Source organism: Leptosomus discolor, chromosome 1, assembly GCF_034619465.1.
Source record: "Leptosomus discolor isolate bLepDis1 chromosome 1, bLepDis1.hap2, whole genome shotgun sequence".
NCBI classification, from domain to species: Eukaryota; Metazoa; Chordata; class Aves; order Leptosomiformes; family Leptosomidae; genus Leptosomus; species Leptosomus discolor.
Genome location: NC_141391.1, coordinates 141803070 through 141823089, shown reverse-complemented (window position 1 = coordinate 141823089; position 20020 = coordinate 141803070). Strand labels below are relative to the sequence as shown.

At 40.4% G+C, this 20020-nt stretch overlaps 1 protein-coding gene across 2 annotated transcripts in view; it reads left to right on the top strand.

The window, feature by feature from the left end:
* The window catches only part of PARVB (parvin beta), a 59855-nt gene that overhangs the window by 21913 nt on the left and 17922 nt on the right, over positions 1 to 20020 (top strand). The window contains exons 2-6 of one of the 2 annotated variants that reach the window (XM_086466224.1): positions 2375 to 2464; positions 5301 to 5371; positions 13624 to 13726; positions 15353 to 15493; positions 16343 to 16458. In XM_086466224.1, coding sequence (XP_086322350.1) covers positions 2375 to 2464; positions 5301 to 5371; positions 13624 to 13726; positions 15353 to 15493; positions 16343 to 16458 — 521 coding nt within the window. Of the gene's footprint in view, positions 1 to 2374; positions 2465 to 5300; positions 5372 to 13623; positions 13727 to 15352; positions 15494 to 16342; positions 16459 to 20020 lie in introns of those variants that run through there. The other variant, XM_009948187.2, reaches the window with a different exon arrangement.

Below are 20020 nucleotides of genomic sequence, written 5' to 3'. Positions count from 1 at the left end.
GCTCTTCATGTCATGAGGGATGGCGGCTTAATACAGAAATTTGCATTAATGTTTTCTTTCAGTTTAGTAAATTGCTCAGAAACAAGGTATTTTTGTGAGGAAGAGTGGAGATCATTCTTATATTAAAAAAAGAGAAAGCTCAAGTATATCATCTTAATTGAACTTTTGGGAATAAAACTAGTTTAGATGCATTTAAATTATTCTGGTTTCAAATGTGTGCAGCATTTTCTTTGTATAGCATACCCTGAATACAGTACCATGTATTCACTGCCCAGAGGAACTTAGCAGGTCTCTTCTGCATTTACAGAACATTAGAAACAGAGATGCCCTGACCTTACTGAATGCTTGGCGTTCCCAAAATGACAGCAATGGTATAATAATGAAAAAGGAGTTACATCTAGAAACAAGGCTGGAACTTCCAAAAGGAGTCTGATTTAAGTGGAATTTAGGCATTTATAGTCCTAGCAGGGTTTTAAAAATCTTACGTGTAATGTCCAGTTTCCACATGATTTTTCTTATGCCTCCTGGTGGCTGTATGCCTGTTGGCATCACATGTAGGAGCTGCTTGGGTGAGAAAGCTCTAGTTGGGCATAATGCAAACAGGGCTGCATAAGGCATGCTGTTAGAGCTGTTTTGGTCTGTTGCATGAGGCCTCTTAGCTCCCTGACTTTCATTTGGACAGTTTTCCAAGGAAATGAGAATGAGTCCAGAAAAGGTGTAACTGAGAGATTCTTTAACAACAACTTTATTCAGGAGGGTGGATCTCAGCCTGCAGACATTGTATTCTGTTTGCAGTGGAGAATGTTGTTCTCTTCCCTCCTCTTTGCAGGAGGTACACAATACGTAAAGCAAGCCGTGCTTACTGCTGGCAGGCCCCCTTCCCCCAGGTTTTGTGCCATGTTAGCTCTAACCAGCTGCTCTAACAAGGTTCGTAAGCCATAAGGTCTCAAAATATGAGACTAGTGTTTCTTGCATGCAGAACATAAGAACAGCATTTCATAACTGAGGATTTTAGTCATGTTCAGTATCACGCTGTGAACCAGAATTAACTAACATCTTGGAACGGCAATTAAGAAATGTGGTCACTTGTTTTACGCACCTATTTCAGGTATCTGAGAGAAGGAGTGAGGATTGTAGTGTATTCTTCTTCCTTGTCCTCCTCTGGGGCAGTAGGATCTCTGCGTTTTCCTTTTCTATCGAGCAAGAAAAAAACAAGTACTGATGCAGGATTTTGTAACCTTTGCAGATGGCATGCAAGTGATTAGTCTGTGGTTTGATTTTCCAGTGGGAAGGGGGAATCGTGACTGTTCTTGAAGGAAGTGCTTGGTGGGATACTGTGACTATTAGTTAACTGTTCTTCCTTTTCTTTCCCCAGAAAAGTTAGTCTAGCAGATCTTACTTATTTGGAAGTCCTCAGACCTCTCCCAAAGGAGACTGCAGTACCACAAATGCTGCCACAAATGATCTTAGCCCATGCTAACACAGAACTGTAGCTGAATAGATGGGGCTGTTACAGTGCCTTTGTATCTCCTATTTGAAACACATGTTTTATTTATTATAGTAAATAATCATTATCTGAGTTTAGGGGGAGATGTGCCCTGGAGAGTGTAAAAGTGCTATAATATTGCTAATGCTTTTCTTACTGTCAAGCTCTGTGAAGATAATGAACTATTCATTACTTGTTCTCAAGTTCAGTTCCTCCCATGTGTCAAGACATAGGGAAGTATTTTGATACCCATTTTATTGATGAAGGGTACTTTACTGACTTTCCCAAATGAGAGTTGTAGGTTTAGGACAAGAGCTTGAAATCACAAATCCCAGATTTGTATTAGCTAGATCACACTACATCTATTTTTCAGTCAGCAGCAATGCTAGAATTAAATACATTTTCATCTTTACTTGATAGGTCTCCCTGGGATTCTCTGAGGCTTTTAATAAGGCCAGTAGCAACTTGCAGTTTCTGGTGTTCTGCAGCTGGAAAAGGTGGTGATGAGTGGTGGTCGTGCTATCAGAAAAGGAGTTTGTTTTTACAGATTGCTGTCTACTCTAGGTCTGGGCTGTCATGCAGGCAAAACTCACCCCCCTTCCTTCTGGAGAAACAAGCACTCTGGAGTTGTTCTTACCACAGAATTGGGTTTCTTGCAGAATATTTTCGTCCAGTTGTGTGGTGGCTCAGTTTAATGAGATGCTATAAAAGGATGTTACTTTGATTTTATTTTCCACTGCAGCTGCAGTTCTTAATTCCATCAACTGTGGGCCAATTTTGAAATAGATCTACCAGATGTTTTCTCTTATTATGAATACCCTCTTCAACCCCTACATATCTGCAAACTTTGCATTCATTACAGTCTTACTCTTTTTTCCTTCTATTCAGTGAGTGACCTCCAAGAAGAAGGTAAAAATGCTATCAATGCACCAATGAACCCAAGCACCGTGGACATCCATCCAGAAGACACACTATTAGGTAAAGTATTCATGCTACAGACCTCGACTAAGCGATTATTAATGAAGTTGGCCACTGTGACCCCCATGTCCATTGCTTTACTGTTCAATGTGGATTGCTCAGTTGAAATTGAGAGAATTGGGAGAGAGAATTGGGAACTGTAGCATATGACGTGTAGACTAGAAATTAGAAGGGCTAAAATGAAATTTCAAGAGCAGTGCCAGCTGTGCAGATACACTTGAACTAGGTAGTTTATGGGAAAGTAGACTTGTTCCATGAATTGGCAGAGAACTTTAGTTCTTCTGTCATCATCCTGAATGTAGACAGAAAGTTGAGGTTTGCAAAGAAGTAGATGGAAATTTGTTGAATGCTGAATTTGTCTGCTCAAGATTTACTTCAGTTCCATTAACCCATTGGTCAAGTGCATCTTGGACAGCCTTCTTTGGTAAGGAAGTTCTGTCTTCTTTCTCTGGCTGTACAGATGGGGAACTGAAGTGCAAAAGGATCAACCTACAGAAAGCCTGTAGCAGAAGTGTGTGTCATGGTTCGTGTGGAACCCTTAGACTGCCTTGTCTCAATGTACATACCACACTGTTGTTAACTAGTGCATGCCGTGTTCCTCCTTGGGTTACTGCTGCCACTTTGCAAGTGACAGTACAGCAAAATGGGACCTGATACGGGATGAACAGATAAGCATATAGGCTGCTGAAACTAATAATTAAATATGATTACAATAGAAGTATGTAAAACAAGCAATGCTTTATAGAAAGAAGGTCAGTGTTAAAATTCCTGTTCTCTCTGTTCCCTGCCTCCCGGAGACCTACAAGAGCAACAGGTTAATTTAATACCAAAAAAAGATTTAAACTTGTTGGAATAAAACACCTTTTTGTTTCCTGGCCATATGGCTCTCAATCTACGGAATTAGCTGAAGCAAGCTGTCATGGAGACGAATAATAAAACCGTAAATTAGAAACAAAAAAGTGTTAGTCATTTAGACTTTCTGATTAGAAGAGTGGTAGGAAATGTAAAGTACTGTTCTTCTGAGATAGGGGCAAAGTGTTGATTGCTCTGTGTATATGTATGGATCAGGAGTGTCTCCAATGATTTCTTCTGGGTACCACTAAAGGTGTGCATGACTTTAGAGAAGATGCAGGACCACTCCTGAAGGCCTGTCATGCAAAGACATGATCACTGGTGAACCTTAAGCAAAGTTCTGTGGTCAATCATATACTGTTATGGGTCAAATCTTGTTCAGGGTTTCAGTTAGCCACATTTTGGGTGTGTAGTGGGTGTTGCTTCCTTATGGCTAGACTGCCTGACTCATCCTAGGCAGTAATGAGGAAGTAAAGGAACAGGGAGGGGGGAAAGCGTAGGTTTTTTCGTAGGTTTGTGGAAACTTTTCAAGTATGTTCAGATAGCGGGGTCTTATTTTTTTAATAAAGATAAGGGGCCCTGGAAAATGCTGAACCCCAATGTCTGGGTGAAGTCTAAGGTAACTGGTTGGATGGTATAGTCTGTCTTGTACCTAGGATGTGCGAGTGTCATGTTTTCCATCTGACAGCAGTGAAGTCTAGCACTGCAATAGGAAGTCACTGTAGGCTGGTCATTGTCGGGTTGTAAAGGGTTCCTTTATGCAGTGTGGCAATGACCTGACCAATGGTCATACCAAAACTCCTCCTTTGTTGTCATGCTGGAAGGAATTAAAAAAATCAGTAGGAAAACAGGATTCCATATGGCCTGTCTAGACTCAGCTAAAGATAATTCCGTGGGGTTTATAAATAACTATATGGGTGACACTGTCACCCATCCTTGTGTTCCTTTTGTGTAGTAGCCAGGGTTTGCTCTCCACTGAAAGGAACGGATCTAACCTAGATCACAGGTACCACTTGGCTACTAAAAGAGCTCAAATGAAGGGTGGAGGGGAGAGGTCTGCCACTTGAAAGCAAGCACCAGAATGTAAAATATGAGACTTGCTCCAGCTGCTTCCTAAATACTAGTATCCATGTCTACGGTAGCATATAAACATGCACATGATGCATTTGTCTGTGTGTGCTGTTGTGAAGATAAATCTGCCAAAGGTTGTTTGATTCTTAGCCTCACTGAGCTCAACATTCTGTATCAGTTCATCCCTTCTAAAAATAATCTTTGTATTCACGCCTTTTGTGATTGTCCTGCTGGCCACTGGAGAGCGTTTCTCACATCTCTCCATCTCTCAGCAACAGAAGGAATAGAGGACTTTACACTTGAGAAATCTGTTTTATGTTCTTCCCTTGTGCAGAAGTACAACTGATATGAATGAGGGTAATTTTCGTTCTCCAGCTTAACCAGAGGTTAAGGAGTTCATGCACTCAGGGCCACATGTGTGACCAAGTTTCAGGGAACCAGAGAGTGGAGGCACAAACTGTCAGCCCAAGTCTCAGCAGTTGCACTGAGTGTAGTGCCATAAGCTCGCTATACTTTTCAAGGTGGTGTAATCTGGGCCAGGTGTTTTCAAATAGAAATTAAATACAAATTGAGGAGAGGGAGAAAAGTAGTTGACTGCACTTTTTGGCATGTTAATGTTAACATACCTCACAGGGTACAGAGGACAGTGATTTTCCTGACGTATTTTGCATACATCAGGGTCTGAGCTGGGGAAGGTCAGTGGAAACAGTGTGATTTTAGGGAAGTTAGGGCTGTGTGTCTCTAAAAATGCCTAACACTTGGCTCATCGGATATTCCCTTGCTGAAATGATGACTAGGCACTGTCATTTCTTGATCAGCTGACAGGCCACTTCATGATTGGGAATTGTTGCAGTATTTCAGCAGTGTACATTTGAAGTGGATCTCACTAAATTTTCCCATTTTACTTGGACAGAGGAGAATGAGGAGCGCACTATGATTGATCCTAACTCAAAAGAAGACCCTAAGTTCAAAGAACTGATCAAGGTAGGAAATCACTATTCTGTTCTTCGTCAAATCTTTAATTACTGAGCCGGAGTTATTTACAAGCTGGTTACCAAGAAGACAGTTGAGGAATAACAACTTGTTACTGAAGTGTACCTGTGAAAAAAAACATTGTCGGCAAGGTAAGGCTAAAAGCAGCAGTAAGAGACACAAGAAAAGGCTGACTGTCAGAGTGCTCGTGGTAGTTACGGAGTAAAGCTCCGTTGTCCATTTATATCCTTGTGGTTATCACAGTGACAGTCAGTAATCTACTGGCAGCCACTGCACATAAACCTACATTCCTTCTGTTTATGAAAACAGGGAAGGAGCTTTGGAAAGCATTAGTGAGATTTCAGGAGAAGAAAGAGTAGGACTGAAATGAGCAAGGGCATGGTAAGGGACAATGAGGAGTCCTCTGGTGTTTTAGGGAAGTTGGAACTGAGATTCTTCTTGCCCTGTATTCTATTGGGTTTTTTTAAAAGAAAAGTCCTCAGTTCAACTGTGTGCTGGGGCAGGGGCCAGATTCTCCTGAGTCTATATTGTCACTGGAGACACCTGCCCAAGTTGTTGACAATGGTGTTCCCAGCTGCTGATGTGAAGTGTGGCTTCCAGCCTCAGCAGTGCTCATAGTTTCTGCCAGGTATGATGGAGGTTTTTATCTTGAGGAACTAGTATTTAAGGAAAACTTTTCTATGCAGTAAGTTGTTGAGGTTATCATAGTGAAAGCTTGAGGAGGAAGAGAAGGTATGGCAATTCTGAACAAATGTGATCTTTTTCCAAGACGCATTTGTGCGTGTGTTACACTTCCTGCTACGCTTCCTCTTTATTATTTTAGAATTATTTTTTAAAAATATTTTTGTTAGAAACAGCAATGCATCTGTAGCTGGGTGGGTCTGAAAACTTTGGATAGTGTATACCATCTCCAGATAGGCGGCTGAGCTGTGGCAGATTCCTTTTAGGATAACTTTTGCATCCTGGCTGCACTCATACGCTTCACAGTTTGCCTCTGCAAACTGCTTACCTGGTAAATCTTTAAAAGAAGCTCAGTGATCTGTTATTAACGCTGCAATAACATGTTTAGGATTACAAAACTGCATCAAACCGAGTTTACAAAGGTGCTGTGCTCAAATGTCTTTGTTATTCTAATTCACCCGGAATGCATTGTGGTTTTAAATTAAGTGAATTTGCACATTCTTTCTTTGTTAGTACCTAAATCCATTAATTCTCTCAAAAGGTACAGTGGTCTTGCACCAGTCTTTCAAAATGCACTGTGGTTTCTTTGCTGGTGGAGCAGCAATATTCTGGATAATTCAGCTGAACTAAAGTCGTTGCAGTGAAGGAACCAGATGCACTCTGTGATGCAGGAGACCTGATACCGAAATCAAAATTGCTTTTAAATTGGGAATTTTGCTGTTGGATTTAATATGAGTTGGTGAGTTTTCCCTGGAAGTTATAGTCTAGCAAGGTTATGTTTTACAGTTTAAAAAACTGAAAACCTTTAGGAGCAATGAAAATTGGGGCTAGAACAGCACTCAAGAATGTGTCTGAGAGCTTACAGTGCATTGCAGAATCAGGCTCTGGTTCACTACACTGGGTTACACTTGAATGAAGGGAGAGTAACATATTACCAATTGAACTGGAGCAGCTGGTGCAGGGAACAGCGTGTAGCTGGAGATTGTTTCCTTGGGATCATCCTCAAAGGAGAGATGTGTCCTGTAGAGTGCCTACTTGATAATTATATAATTTAGGTAATTGCTGAACATTTGCATACCTCTCAGCAGTTGAGAGTTTTTACAGAGATTCAGATAGAGAAATATTTAACACTATGTTGGTGTGAATCTGTAAGGCAGGGAGAGGTTTGAATTATGTTGGCAAAACCTATGTTATGCCACAGAGTTTGAATAATTCAAAAAAAAAAAAAAAAAAAGAGCAGTTTATGCCTTGTTTTCTGTTCTTCAGTGGTTAATGAAATTTTCCAAGAGCCCCAGTGCTGGATGAGAATTATCTGTGCTAAGTGCTATACAGCAGCAGCCAGCAGAAGAGACTGCCAGCCTCACAGACCTTGACATGAAAGGTCTCCAAGGACTGGCAAGGAATGAGGAGTTGAATAGATGGAGGTTTTTGTAGTTCCAAGTGGTTCTCTTTCTTTTCCTCTCAGAGAGGAATGTGTCAATAGCAGCGATAGAGCCTCATGTCTTTTGAAATCTGGCCATATGACATAGTTTCATTGGTGGCAGCCCAAATCTCTTTCAACACTATTAGACATGCCAATGGTTTGCCATCACTGATTTTGAGTGTTTCTGTTCTGTCAGTCACATGCGGTTGGGTAAATGGATCTCAGTGCAAAGAAGCAGCAGAGATATCTGTTGCTGACGCTGCTTTAATGTGTCTTTGTCTCCACAAAATGTTGGTTTAATTTCTGCTAGCCTCATGCCATAGGAATTATATGCATAGTGGACTGATCAGTGCAAGCTTGTGTGAGCGTTTGGAAGTGATTTTGACAGAACTGTTGTAACTCTGGAGAGACAGATTGCATAGCATTGTGGTAACATGGAGAGACCAACAGAAAACAAAAAACCCAACAGCAAAAAGCCTCATTCTTCACTCTTATTAAAGCAAATATACAGTGAATCCCCTTGTTGAAGGCTGCTTGGTTGGGCATGCTAAAATACCTGCTTTAAGTCCTCCTTTAAGATATGAAATTCATCAGGAACTAGAATTATGCCTCAACATGTTGTCTGTTATCATCATTGATGGTATTCTAAAAATAGTTGGCCACAATTTGTCAATATGAAGTGTTCAACTAAGTTCCCTCTGTGGCCAGCAGCTTTTTTTTCCTCACTTCATTTGCTCTGTGTGTAGTCAAACACAGTTTGGTACATGGCTGAACAGACCTAAAGCTGGAAATTCAGATCAGGGAAAGAGACATGAGATATTGTTTTATTTATATATATGTATACATAATTTATTGACAAAGTACTCCTGGTGTCTGAAATGTGTGAGCTTCTTTTACTCCTTGCCCAGTATTTGCCAAGTGACAAGTGCACTACTAACTAAAAGTAAGCACTTGAATTATAAGTTTGGGCTTTTTTGTGATCAGATACGGACGTATCCTGTGATGTATTGTTTCTTCTTGTATACTTCAGAGTCAGATTTCTAGTCTATGTGCTATTGTGAATCTGTTTAAAATTCAGTTTCCTTTAATATAAAGTTCCCTTAGTTGGTCCATGTCACTAATTGTAAAGAGTGTTTGGGGGTTCTTCTGTCTCTCTTTGGAGTACTTGGGGGGAAAAAAAAAAAGGAGGCTGATCTGTGTGTGCTTTCCTTGTTGATTGTGTGTGTTTCTTTGTGTATTGAATGTAAAGGTGGAAGGAATCTTTTTTTCCCCTTTCTGGTTCAGATATGGCCGAAGGGTAAAAGTTTCTAAAGCTTCATTGCTGGTTGTCACCCTCGACATAATTAGAGTTAATAGGCTTAGGAACTGAGTTGGAGACTTTGAAAACATATTTTAACATTTCACATAAGTGGCAGATTTCCTAGGGTTTTCTTACGTATTTTGGTAGGAAAAGTATGAAGAAGAGCGTCTGCTAATTGAATCAAAAATTTTAGAACAGCAGTTTGCAAGAACTAGGTCCCGACTGAAAGTGCCTTGCCTTGCCTTGACAAAAGACGGCAAGTCACAGTTGCAAGATGCTTTTCCTCCCTGCAAAGCCTTCTGTAAGATCGGCTGATACTGCAACGACTTTTCGCCTTTAAAGCCTCATCTAAACTTAATACAGATCCAAACACTGCTTCTCTAGGTAATGCCTGAAATGAGTAAACATTCTCATTTGTAGTAAATCGTTCACTGTCCTAGAAATTATCACCTTTTTCCATGTCTAATTTGATGGCTTTTTTAAATTCACTGCGGTGAAGAGAAAACCAAAATGAAGCCACTGTCGTTTTGGTAAGGTTTCACACGTGGCCAGGTGAAACTATGCTTCCTAAGTGCTCTGTAGTCTGCTTTTGAAAACAAGAAGCTTTCTCTTTGTTTAGAGGCTGCCAGTGCTTTGTGCTTAGTCAATAGTTTCCAGGCCTGAAGGTGAATTTTTAGTATTAATTTCCATACTCAATCCTGAAGACAGTTAAACTTTCATACCTTTGATCTCTGCTTCCTAAGTCTCTCAGAAGTCAGGGGGGAAAGGGTCATTGAAATCAAAGTTTTCTTTCTTTGCTGTTTTTGGTGACTGGGCTTCCTGTTTTCCCATTGTGCCAGATGTGTTCATGTATTTTGTCTTGTTTTTAATTTTGTTCATTACTGTGTAATGGTGACTGTGGGGTTCTTATGCCCTTGAACTCTGCAGATGAACTCTGAATGTGCCTCACTGCCATGGGAGCAGCCAGCCTGCAGAACAAAAATACTTCACTGAGCTGGTACAGTTTGATGTAAAAATCCATCTTGCATGAACTAAAAACACAAATCAGCCAAGCAGACTGATTTTTCCTTCTAGATTTCTAGCACTCTTTTGTTTCAGCTGTCTGCCTCATGGTGAATTTCAGTTTTCTGCCCAGTGTTTAGTAATGCAACATGGCTCATTTAACCAGACATATGCATTTGTCCTAAAAATTATGTGGTAAATGGATGTGTCAGAATTTAAAGCACCACTGGAAATTTTACAACTACAAACGTGTGTGTCTGAGCATTTGACGCAGTTCAGAGATGTTTTATATGAGTATGGATATGCTTGAAAGGGCAGGCATGGTTTTGAGGACATGGGGATATTATATTAAAGTGCTGCTAATCCCAAATACAAGGGAAGACTACAGAAAAGCAGCTTTTTATGAAGGTATGACAAGTTAAGTGACCTAACAAATACTTCCATGTACCTGCATCTGTTTTGTGAGCCTCCCAAGCACTGAACAGGATGAATCTCAGGTGCACTGAAGATCATTAGCTATATGTGGGATCTTCTGGTGTCTTCACCAGATACTGTGTGTAAGCAGAGGCATGGCGTTATGGCTGACACTGGGAGAACAGCTGTTGCAATAAAACACTTCAGTCCTGCGGTATTTCTCTTACACCCATTATTTACTGCAGCAATTGTAGCCTGAGTTAAGAGGCAATATTGAACTGCAGGTGGATGAAACGCAGGCACAGAAATGAAGGAATGGGTAGAAGAGCGTGAGACCAGACAGATCGAAGTTAAGCGTGTCTGCTTCCCACCAAGTACTCTGTGCCTGCATCAAGCTGTTTAAATTTTCAGACATTCAGGTTATTGAATATGTTCTGCTTCTGTCTTTACATGGTAGAGCAACTACAAAGAACTGGAGAGCTGAGTTTCTAAGAGTAGAGAGACAGAAAGTATTTCTGAGTGTTCGTCATTTCTATAAGCAATATGGTGCTTTATTTCCCTTGTAAAAGTTAAAAAAAAAATAAAATTCTGCGCAGAAAGATTTTTCCAGGCTCCTAATTAAGCCACAATCAGGAAATCAAGAGGTGGGACAGCAGACTTTTGGGTTTTGTTTGTTTATTTTTTAATTACAGCACTTGTCAATCTTCAAGGGCTGTCAAAAAAAAAAAACACCTGGATTTTTTTTTCTTAAATATAGATTGTGAATTCATTTTTTCTAGCAAAGCTGGCATTGTAATCTGAATACTAAAGAAGTTAGAATGTTCTTTGGGGTACATTCAGGTTCTGAACTATTAAAATAATAAGATAACTATGGCTAGACCTTGTTTAATTTGTAACTCTTTTATGCACATTTTTTGCCAACAGCTTTTCGGTGCTAAATTTCTCTTCCAACATTTAAGTAGCACATAGTGTAAGTACTTCCCTTTATGAACGTTGTGATTCTTGTGTACCTACACTCTTGGGAATGAGATGTTGGCTCCAACATTAGAAGGTACTTACAGGCTTTTATTTTTAATTCCTTGACGTTTTCTAGATTCTGACTTCAATATCATTCAGCACAGGACAGACGAAATAAAAAGTTTATTAATGGTTTAAAATAGTTTAGCATCCTGAGTCTTCCTTTAACAAAGCTTCTGAGAACTTTTGGAAATGTGGCCACTTCCTATAGGGACTGTAATGGGATCTGGTGATCAAATGATAATTTCGGCTGAACTACAGATTTGTGAAAGTCTGCTAAGTAGATCGCCTGAAAGACCCAAATCTTCTGTGACTGATTTCTTCATTTGTTTTTCTGTTGATGTCTATGTGTGTCAGACTTGTATAGTTTTGGAATTGGGCAGTCATCTTAATGACAGGCTTCAAAAATCTCTTTCTAGATGAACTGGGACAAGAAAGTATTGTGTTATTTAGGTCTCACTTTTCTATATCACTGGTGAACACTTTTCAAGGTGAAAGATGGTATCCCCCTTCTCATTGTCTTCCAGCTGTGGTAATCCTTTGCTAACTCTCTCTCCAACCCTTTACCATAGGTGTCCTTCTGTCCCCTGAAAAAGATTGAAAGAGATTGAAGTTTTCTCTCCAGATGTGTTCGTTGTTCCCCAGCTGTGGAGCAGTGGTGGTAGCTGTAAGCGCAGAGTGGAGGCCCTCTGATAGAGTGAATGGCCCAAGTGACAGATAAGGTTCCTGCAAGATCCCAGGGGAGCAGTGGGGCAGTAATACTGGTGCAGAGCATGTGCTTGTATATCCACATCTCTCTTCAAACGTCACCTCCACTTTTCTTTTACCTGCTCTAGAGAAGACCGCTTTTGATAAAAGGTGCTGATAGTGACTAATGAATAACTTAGCAGAAAAGCTTTATTTTGAAAGAAAGCTCTTTAGAGGGGTCATTTTTATTATTGAGATTATTCATCCCTCTGAGCATCTTAGAGGGCAGAAGTGATTTACTTACATGACCATTGATGCTGATACTTGTTTTCCATTAGTTGACTAGTTGCCATATCACTGGCTAAAATTTGCTGCTTACACTAATTTTAGAGCTGAGTTTTCAGCCGTGCAATTTTCAGCATGCTGTGGAAGTACTAAAGATATAGGTTAGAGGTACGTGAAGCGTTAGTATTTAATGTTTGGATTGTAAACTTCTTTGTGGACACTAAGCATAGCAAAACTTAGTAGCCAGGCTGAATTACTTAAATGTCCTTGTGACCAACATATTCAAATGCTCGTGTTTACTAGGATTGCCAAGGTGGGTGTTTTTCAGTGCAAGACTGTCTATATTTTGTTTATTTGCTTTCATTTCACAATCTCTTGTATATTAAACCCCCAAAACTTACTTAGCCATCATGACTGCCAAGAAGAGGCAGAAGTATGGGATCTAACCAGAAAGTGAATTTAAAGAATCCACAATTTTATATGAAGCAAATTAAAAACTGCAGAATTTTAAAATGAGGCTCATTGCTTTAGGTGGCTCTAGTTAACGGCTTTTGTGTGTCTATGATTGGCAATACTCTTCTCCTCTTACAGAGTCAAGGATTTAGCAGGGTTTAACATTGCATCTCTTCCCACAGAACTATATTATTTTTGCAAAAGAAATTTAGTTTTCCAAATAATAAACTAGAGGAAAGCATCACTGCCAGCTTCAAACAGTCAAGGCTGTTTTTCCTGTAGCTGTTTGGAAATTATTTTCTTTGGCACCTGGAAAACTTAACCCAGTTCCTTTTCTTTGTAAAAGTTCTTTATGTTCATTCCTGTTTTGCAGGTGTTTGAATGATTTTTATATTGATGGTAGTCAGCATATGGGGACTATTATATATGTTGTAGAATGGTTATCAGGCCCATTTGACCAAAATTTTAATTCCAGACTTCTGTATTCTGCAACAGCCTAAGAGAAAATGCCTCGTCCTGTTGCTGATGGCAGGGATCTAGCTAGTGGGTCTGTTTAGACCTTGTTGGTAGGAGCGTTGACTCTTTCCCCTATGAAGCTCTTTCTGACACACCGCTTGCATCTGGTCAGGGAAGAGATCATGGTGGGAGTGTGGGACTATTGTCATCTATCGGGAGGTCTGCTGTGAAACAGGTAAGACACGAATTTTGGGACCTGGAGAGCATAGATACTAGCAAAAGTTATTGTTGCAGGGCTGCTAGTTGCTACTTGCTTTAGAATTGGTGCAATAAGGAGACATTTTAATGAGGAAAAGTAGAGGGCCCTAAAATTGCCATGCTGCAAGCCGTCTCTCTGTTATTTCTCTGTAACTTGGAAATACGTAATATGATTACTCTTGCTCTGTTTTGTATTCCTGATTACTGCCTTGAATGGAAGGAACATATTTCAGCGGTTTTTAGACATTTGCCTCCTTTTTCTGCTAGGTTCTAATTGACTGGATTAATGATGTGCTGGTGGAGGAGAGAATCATTGTCAAACAGCTTGAAGAGGACCTTTATGATGGGCAGGTGCTGCAAAAGCTGCTGGGTGAGTTCACACAAGAGAAGGCGGCCCCAGAGACTGGAAGGGGCCCAAATCTCTTCCAAAGCTGCAGACAGCAGCAGGTCTGTGCAGTAACTCACCATCTCACCAGGGATACAGTTTGTTTCGCTGATAGCTACAATGTCAGATTCTCCATCTGTTCTTCTTAGGCTCTCTGCTGAAAGGGGGGGGAGATGCAGTTGATTCCTAGGTATCTGTTTCACGGACTAAGTATAGTCCAGACAGCTGAAATGTGTGGCAGAAAAAAGATGAAGACATTCGTATTTACAGTGGGGGACCAAGCAGAAGCCGTGTGGTCCAAAATTTTGTCTGTGTAGTTTGCTTCTGAAAGTTTTTGGGCTGAGAGCTTTTTTGGGATCCTGCTAGAATTACTTTAAGGGGGGGAAAATGAGAAAGAGAGAACGTGTGGCAGGAGGAACATACTCATAATGTGCGCTTATGTGCAAGTAATTCACAAAAGGATGTACTCAGTTAAACAATTGTGCTTTTGCAACCCCCTTACGTCTTTGCAATGTGTGTGCATGCAAGAAGCACAATGGAGAAAACCTTATGATGGTGTAGTGATTTATGGGGGTACTTTTAGCAAACCAAGAGAATTGAAGCTTCAAATGCCATTGTAAGTCCACACTTTCTTGGAGACGGATAGTCAGACTGCTCTCAGTTTACTTATGACATGTTTTCAAGAGTGGGCTGGGGTGTGGGACGCATTTGTCAGAGTGGGGCAAGAGGACCTAGTGGTGTGAATTCCACTGGTGCTAACGGATGCTGCTTACTCATTTTTCTGCATATGCTCCTTAAATAACAGGTCTGCAGCGTTTTGGTGAACATTCACAAGCTTTTAAAATTGTTCAACAGCAATTAACTTTATATGCAACTAAAACTCCTCAAAAATAACTTGAGGAATCAAATAAGAGTACTTTTAACACTGCTTGGTTAGGCTGCAGCTGGGACCCTCCTGCATTAGTTCATTTTTAGAAGTAATCAACCATGATGTGACAATGTCATAAAAACATGACGTGATTGTACCAACTTACTTCTTTCTTTGGATGAGTTCTAGTAAGCCAGTACAAATCTGTGGGTCATGAGAGTCTATGACTCTTGACGGTTTGAGGAGGCAAAGTTTGCTTTAGCTTAAATTCGTACCTTTGCCTAACCTGAAACAAAGCTTATCAAGCTAAAGTAAATGTTCATGTTATTTCCCCTTTGTTGTCCTAAATTAAATATTAGAAAAGTCCATTAAACCTGTGCAGATTCCTTGTGTAGTGAAGCCTGTGTTGTGCCAAATGCTTTTCATCAGTGAAATAATATGGGAAGTACAATAAATATTATTGCTAGCTTGGTGCCTATCTGCAAGTTGTTACGTATTTTGATACCTGATTGATGAGCATGTTCTGCCAGACCTTACCAGTTTTCTGTCATAGGTTTTATTGGAATTGACACACTTTGAGAAGTTTGCTTTCAGCTGTTTTGCTTTCTGAGAAAAATCATTCTCTTGGAAAATTTCTAGCAGAGTCCAGCTCTGCCCAGTGCTCTGTCCTCTTTATATGCGCCCAGGCCCTTGTTTAATCTGATTTTGCCCGTTGCTTTTGTTGTTCTTTTTTTCAAATACAGAAAAATTGGCTGACCGTAAACTGAACGTGGCAGAAGTGACGCAATCTGAAATTGGTCAGAAACAAAAGTTGCAGACCGTCCTGGAAGCTGTCCATGATTTACTCCGACCCCATGGCTGGACAATCAAGTGGAACGTTGACTGTAAGGACTCTGTTATGCTTTCTGTCTCAGCTTCGCAGACAAGGGGGGTATGAGAATCAAGAGGTTGATCATATTCTCTGTGATGCAGTGTCTTTTTAAAAACTACTTATTTATTTGCATAGAGGGTGTTACCACATCCATGTATGGATTGTAACTGGTACCTTGTTCTGTGGTACATGGCTATGGGGTAATTGAAGTAATTTGTTCTTTTAAGAATATGCTTTCATTAGAAAGGTTTGTGTTCACTTTCTGTATTTGCATCCCTACAGATATGAGGAATGTGTTAGTCATTCAAGTACTAGGGGGTGGTCTAATCCTTCAGGCCATCACAGTGAGAGTAAAAGGATCCTGCATCCTGCAGGAGGATACAGCTTCTGACAGGCTAAGCAGAAAGTGCCCTCTGTTCAAGCACAACCTGTTACAATCTGAAAGTGAGAATGCAATTTGAGAAGTCCCTTCAGCTAGGTAATGGGTGGGATTAATCTCTCACTTCTAGGAAAACTTGTGTTAACACATTGGAAGTCTGCTAAAAGCAGAATTCTCTAGTGTTCTCCAGTACAGCGGAAGGCAAGTGATTTGAGTCTGCTTGTCTTCGTTGACTGGAGAGGGAGCTGAAGTGTTTGGACTCATAAGTTAAGCATGTAATTTAAAGGCAGGGTTGAATCTAGGCTTTGCTACCTGTAAAATTATATTGTAGGCCTTGTTAATTTAGGAAAAAGAGGAAGAAGGATAAAAAGGACAAAGACTCTATTCACCAAAGACATTTTTCCTACCTTTTTATCAGAGCTGTTTGTTTAAAATAAGGCCTCAGTACTAATTTATTGGCTTCATTTTCCTTGTTCCCTGCAGCAATCCACGGCAAGAATCTGATTTCCATTCTTCACCTTCTGGTAGCTTTGGCAATGCATTTCCGGGCTCCCATTCGACTGCCTGAACATGTGTCTGTACAGGTGGTAGTTGTACGGGTGAGTATGAACTTACAAGAGAAATTGATCAGAACAATCGTTGTTTATCACTCTGATTTTGCAGTACTGGGCTGCTCCCGTCCATTGCCCCCCAATCTCTTGTTGTTTAGAAAATTCTTGTCTCAATTGTTCAGTGAGTCCCAGTCCTGGGAATGCATTTTTGATGTGCTTAAATGTGATCCCGAGACTATTGTATCTTTAATATATTTTGGACCACTATTTGCTACTGCATTATCAAGCTAAAAACATGTGATGGGTTGTTGTATAAGAGAGTTGTGTCTGTGGTTTCTGGCACTTTAGTAAATGGTTTTTGCCATGCATTTTTTTGTAGAGAAGCCATTGAAACATAAATGGCACAGAAAGGAGTTTCAGCATGTAGAATCTCCCTAGTCTGGGAAGCCTGTTACTGATGTTGTTTTCCCCCAGTGACTTATTATGCAGATTTAGACATGTTGTTTTTGTTGGCACGCTAATAGACTTTCATCATTTCTTTCACAGCCTTGTGTTTTTATTAGCTTTCCTTAAATATGAAGAAGACATCTGACCTGAGGAACCCTGGCTTCTTTCCTCATGCTCTAGATACTGCTCTAGTTGTTCCTTTCTCTGCTTGATATTGACCATTTGCTTTCACTTTACAAAGACTCTAGTTTCAGAGCATATGTACTCTTGCTTTTTATTTCACCTTCTATCCCAGCTGAAGCTTCTGAGGCAGTACAGTCTGTAGCATGCGAACTCAGCTTTTCTCAACAGCTGTTGAAACACCAGGCAGAGCTCTTCCAGCTGGCACCCTGATCGTGCAATGACTGTTTGCTGTGGTGCTCAGCGCTGTCGTTGCAAGGCAGGCTCAGGTGCTGGCAGCAGGCTGTCGAAGAGCTTTCTGTACGTACCATTTACTGTTGGAGCTGTCAGGCTGTAGCAGATTTCCTTTCAAGAATAAAGAAGATAAAGTGATCTTGGATTCTGTTTTGCAAATGTGGATCCCCTTGCAAGATGCCATTGCAAGGTGGTTGATTAGTCAAACCCGATTTTGCTCTACATGTAAATAATGGCATTTTCCAGGCTGCCTGCCTGAATGCTCTGGAGGTACAGGGTGTGATGTAAATGAGTAATTGATGGATACTCCCTGGCTCACAATAAATGTATGTATTAACTTTAAGAGGTGATTTTGAACTTCTTTCAGGCTGCTGTAGTTCTTTGATTTTAAGAATGGTGAGTTAGGTATAAAGTAACATGAACGTAAATAGGAGGCTAATTTCTTTTTAAATTTCTTTTAACTGTCTTGGAAATGTAAGGAGGAAAGTGTAAATATAAAGTGGTGAACAGTCCTCTGACACCCTGATGCTAGAAATCTCCTTCTGCCTAGTACAGTGAAGTGCCTTCTGTAACTGATAAGTCAGAATCACCTCCCCCCCGCCCCGCCACCTTAGGTAAAGAGGTAAAGCCTCCCTTTCGATGTCCTTAATTCAAGCTTCAGGACCCTCCACCTCTGTAGCACAGGGAAGGCTTTGGAGAAGGTGTTTTCACATCTTTTCCCTGTTGAAGGGATATAGAGAAGACACCTACTGAAAGCATCTGGTTGCCAGAGTCCCTGCATCTTGAGACTAGACAAGGCTGAGGTGAATACAGGATGGGATAAAGGCTGACAGAAGCTAGGGAAAGAGAGAAAGAGCAGCTCCTGTGTCCCCAAGGGAGTGCCTGAAGGTGTTGGAGCAATGGTACAATGAGCTTGAGAGTCTGTAAGCTCTTGCTCTTGGACCTAGAGCCTGGAGTTGTGGAGTTGGTTATGGCAACTGCTGGCTGTGAGCCTTACCTCAGTTGGCCCTGTGCAAGAGGAGGCTTGTTTGAGCTCCCCTATCCCACTGCTAGGAAAAGCTTGCAACTCTTCAGCTTTGCTTATTTAAATGGAAAGCAAGTCACAGTGTAAACTGAAGCATGTTTCTTCTGGAACAATAACTTTTGCCTTATAGTTTGGTAGATTGAATTTTTGTAGTTCAGCATCCATAATCGAGTCTAAAAATACATGCTAGTTCAGTAACACAGATCTCTCTAAATGGATTTTATTTAGCCTGTGTTACACTAATGACAAACAGAAGAATGGTAATGAGGTTAATACTATTCAAAATCCAAGTAAGAAAACTATTATTCAGAAGGTTATTATTATTATAATGATCAATTTATTGTTAAATTATCTCTTATTACAGATCCCAATAATGATTAGGGTTCTGTCAAACTCAATCACAATTAACATAAGATGTCTGCTCTGAGAGGTTTTAGTTTAAATGCCTCTTCTTGCTTGAATATGCGTTTAAGGGGATTAATCAACAGTTTGTTGAGTGACTTCTTTGTAAACTTTGCAGAATTGACCCTGCAGCAAGAAAACCTTTCAAGATGTTGTGGAAGTATTGTGCAAGAACACATCCACAGTGAAATTTTCAAAACTAGTTAAGCCTCCCTTTCATGGGTGACTTTGGCATTTAGGATCATCATTATTGACTTTATTGAACTGTCTTCACACTGTGCAGATGCTTGAGGTGCTTCTAGCCCAGAAGGGCTGTGCTTACACTATGAAAGTAAGAGTCATACTAGTTTAGCAAGTTACTGCTTAGCCAGGTTGTGTGCATTTCCATAGCTCATCCCGGAGCAAAGCAGAATACCTTATTAGCTTGTGAAAGTGTTGTGGGCTTTTTTGTCTCTAATTTTTGGTGTCCTGCTCCATAAAATGAGATAATATGGCAGCACTGTGATACGTGGAAATTATTTATCAAGATCTCCACAGGCTGGTGGTGATACTGCCCTTCCCTTAAATTCTGCCCTTCCTTTAGCGAATTGAGGTGACAGACTGAGACTTTCCTAAGGTACTCTATTTTTTTTAAAAATTAAAAATAGTTAATTTAGAGCCTGAGAAAGGTCTGTAGCTGGATCTGTATCTGTCAAACAATACACTGTCATTTTTTGGTCCTGCACTGTATAGTTTGCTCAGAAACCCACAAGCATTTTGGAAGTGACTTTCTGCTTTACCTTCCTTGGCATGAAGAACCTTTACCTATCTGTCTGTCAGTATTACCTAGAACAATTACAAGACTAACCTAGCAGAAAACCACTTTTGTTTATATTATAATGGGCACCATGAAGTAGCCCCTCTTACGAGTAGAGTTCCTGAAACCTAGTTACCTTAAAACCTTTTTGAAATCAACTTCCAGAATTGGTTTTCTTGTGAAATAGAAAATTTTTTAACCATGGCAATGTATGTCCAAGCTATACATGAAGTGTCCTAGCACTACAACGGTTTAGGTGGATCTTCTAGTTAAGATCCTGTTGATAGCTACTCCCAAGTGCTGAGTTAGGAGTTGAAGATGATAACGTTTTAGTATTGGTGTCACTCAGCATGTGCCTGTCGTTCCAGCCTTCCCCAGTGAGAGCAGGGAGGAGAGAAACTTTGTGGTTTCAGTGCGTGCTTCCAGTGAGATTCTTCTTCCAGCTGGCTCTACTGCTTGATATTTGAAATGTAAACTCGCATGATGAAAAAATACCCTAATTCAGGAAAACAAAGACGTTCTCAGAA